The sequence below is a fragment of the Elephantulus edwardii genome, unplaced genomic scaffold (genome assembly GCF_000299155.1).
Source record: "Elephantulus edwardii isolate Elephantulus edwardi_28Jun2011 unplaced genomic scaffold, EleEdw1.0 scaffold00044, whole genome shotgun sequence".
NCBI classification, from domain to species: domain Eukaryota; kingdom Metazoa; phylum Chordata; class Mammalia; order Macroscelidea; family Macroscelididae; genus Elephantulus; species Elephantulus edwardii.
The window spans coordinates 9,813,149-9,816,465 of record NW_006399794.1 but is presented as its reverse complement, the minus strand read 5'-3'; the positions used below and the strand labels follow the sequence as shown (position 1 = coordinate 9,816,465).

The 3,317-nt window shown below is 46.4% G+C and overlaps 1 protein-coding gene across 1 annotated transcript; it reads left to right on the top strand.

Annotated features, from left to right (window-relative positions):
* Window positions 1–1,660: 1,660 nt before the first annotated feature.
* LOC102875896 (olfactory receptor 52W1-like) lies at window positions 1,661–2,626 on the top strand. Its single transcript, XM_006885477.1, has one exon. It carries the CDS (start codon window positions 1,664–1,666, stop codon window positions 2,624–2,626), a length of 963 nt encoding a protein of 320 aa, XP_006885539.1. The 5' UTR covers window positions 1,661–1,663.
* Window positions 2,627–3,317: the final 691 nt, after the last annotated feature.

The following is a 3,317-nucleotide window of genomic DNA, read 5'->3' as shown; positions in this document are numbered from 1 at the left end:
AAGACAAACAGATAATGATTGTAGGGTAGGACAGATGATATTAAATAATAAAACAAGGGCTTCTCTCGAAGACTTCGAAGACTTCGGGGATTCAGCAAAAACTATCCAGAGGATATTGGTTTTTGTGGTTGTTGAGTACCATCGAGTCAAAACCAACCTATAGTTGACCCTCCAGTGAGCTTTCAGGGGCAGTTAATCACTTGGGAATAGATTTCCCATTCTTCTCCCACGGAGCAGGTGGTGGATTCGAATCACGTTCCTTCAGGATTGCAGTGGAATTTCTTACCATTATGCCACCGGAGCTCCCTCTTTACTAGCTCTTTTCACTCCCATTAACCACCTTTCTTGTCTACCCTCAACTCTACCTCCTTACTCCAATATGTCTATATCCTTGGCAAATTTTCTTGTGTTCCTTTTTCTTTTTTTTAACTTAACCATGCTAGTAAAGATAAAATAATAATTTTTTTGTGATTTCGAGGTGTACCTCCCTAACACTTCCTGAGTTACTGAGCCTATTAGCACTGAGTAGAGAAGATAGAGCAGGGAAGAGTTAATGTGACACAAGTGGGAAGGGGAAGGGCCCTGAGGGAAGAAGGCAGAAGGGCCACATAAAGGGCTCCCCAGGCACTGGTCAAGAAAAGAAGCTGTCAACCCCCAGGGCTGAGATCAGTCCCCAGCCAAGCCTCCTGCAGTGTTTTCTTCCTTATTCATGGATCCGTTTAACCCTTATTAGGTTCTTACTGTGAGCCAGATTCTGAAGGGAGTTGATTGTTCTGCCTCTTCAGAGACAACTTCTTCATATGGCTGCTACTCTGGGTTGAGTGTCATTTCTGTCACAGCTGCTCCTGGCATTCCTGAGATGAAACTATTTTAGTGAAACCCCTTCTAAATCATGAAGAAGGAAGGAGCCGGAGAAGGGAAGTTCCTTTATTTGATGCCATCTATCTCTTTCTCCATTGCTTCCCAGCCTTCCCTGCAACTTGCCAGCTGTTATTCAAGACCACGACTTCAAGTTCAGAAAAACGTGAGCACTCCCCAAACCTCCACCAGGTTTTCTCCTGGTGGACCAGACTTCCAGGATGCTATAGACTTCTCCCTTCTGTTTCTCCCTTTCTCTCTAATGGGCTTCTTCCTTCCAACCCTTGAAGGGTTGGTGCCCAGAATGTCAGAGTTGGGTGAAGCTTAAGATAATGTGTTCTACCTCTGTTAAAGCTGAGGATGCTGAGGCCCAAAGAAGGATGCATAGTCAGGGACAGAACCACCTGGGGTCTTATCCTTAGATGCTGACTTTCTCTCCATCTACAGAGACTTAACTCTATTTGAACCTTGAGAAGCATACACCTGGAGGGCTCTGCCTTGAAGCAGTCACCACCGTCCCCTTTCCTCACTACCACCATCTTTACATTTCTCTCCTACAATATCTATGGGCTCTCATTCAGGTGCAGAGGATTATCTCAAGCTTGTGATCTTGCTTATCTACTCTAAACCTTGTCACTCTGTCCCAAAGTCTGTACTCTGGACTCTGTAATCGTAGCTCTGAGATACCTCTGCACACACTCCAGGGACTGGTCTGTGCCACTGTGGCACCCCTAAGTGTTCTCCCTTGTCCTTTCTGTAAAGACTCATTCTGCCATAAGCCCTAAAACTTCCTGTTCCACACAGAATGGCAGAAGTTACACAGCCCAATTCCACCTTCCCACGCCCAACTTTCTTCTTACTGACTGGCATTCCAGGGCTTGGGAGTGCGCAGGGCTGGCTGACATTGATCTTTGGACCCATGTATCTGCTGGCTCTGCTGGGCAATGGGGCATTGCTAGCAGTGGTACGGATAGACGCCAGCCTACACCAGCCCATGTTCCTACTCCTGTCTATGCTCGCAGCCACAGACGTGGGTTTAGCCACATCGATAGCCCCAGGTCTGCTGGCTGTATTGTGTCTTGGGCCCCGACCTATACCATACGCTGCCTGCTTGGCCCAGATGTTCTTTGTACATGCACTGACTGCCATGGAATCTGGCGTACTGTTGGCAATGGCCTGTGATCGTGCTGTGGCAGTAGGGCGTCCACTGCACTATCCCATACTGGTCACCAAAACCCGTGTGGGCTATGTAGCCCTGGCACTGGTACTGAAAGCTGTGGTTATTGTTGTACCTTTCCCTCTACTGGTGGCACGATTTGGGCACTTCCGATCCAAGACTATACGCCATGCCTACTGTGCCCACATGGCAGTGGTAGAGCTGGTGGTGGGTAACACACGGGCAAACAACTTGTATGGGCTGGCACTGTCACTGGCTGTGTCAGGTTTGGATATTCTGGGTATCACTGGCTCCTATGCACTCATTGCCCATGCCGTGCTGCGACTGCCTACCCGGGAGGCCCGTGCCAAGGCCTTTGGTACATGTAGTTCCCACATCTGTGTTATTCTGGCTTTCTATGTGCCTGGTCTCTTCTCCTACCTCACACACCGTTTTGGTCGTCACTCGGTCCCAAAGTCTGTACACATCCTTCTCTCCAACATCTACTTGCTACTTCCACCTTCCCTTAACCCACTCATCTACGGGATCCGCACCAAACAGATCAGGGACAGGCTCCTAGAAATCTTCACATCCAGAAAACACAAGTTATAATGGGCATATTATATACGTGTTATATCTCATTTGAGAACGGGTTGTCTTTGCTATGTTAATGATGCAAAATTAGTGTAAGATCTCTTTCGAGTCAATCTCTTTTGAAATACAAGATTAAATGACTAAGCAGAGGAGAGATAAAGAGAGATGCCAAACAATCCGAAGACTGCCCAGGAGCAGACGTTCAGAAGAGACAAGACTTTCCTCCAGAGCAAACTGAAAGAAAACGTTTTCCCCTAGAGGTGGCACCGTGAATTCAGACTTCTGGCCTCTTAACCTGTGAGACAATAAATTGCTTTGTTAAAGTTACCTATTTGTGGTATTTCTGTTATAGCAAGACTAGATAAATAAGATACAGCTGAAACAATGGTGCCTACCAGTGGAGGTGAAGGGTAGTTATGAGAAGAAACTGAGACCTGTGGCTGTGAATTATGTCATCTTTATCCCCACTATCTGTATATGACTATGATAACCACTCAGTCATTTTATGCTGTGAAATCTTTATGTGTACCACAATATCCAGACACCTTGGCCTAACATCTGCCATGCTTAGGTGGAGGGGGCACATATTACCATACACAGAAAATAAGAAAATCAAGGAACTAGCATGGGCTCATAGTACTCAAGGTTTAACTTAACACTTCCTCCCTCACTACTGTTTTAACCTAAAATTTCCTACATTCCCACACAA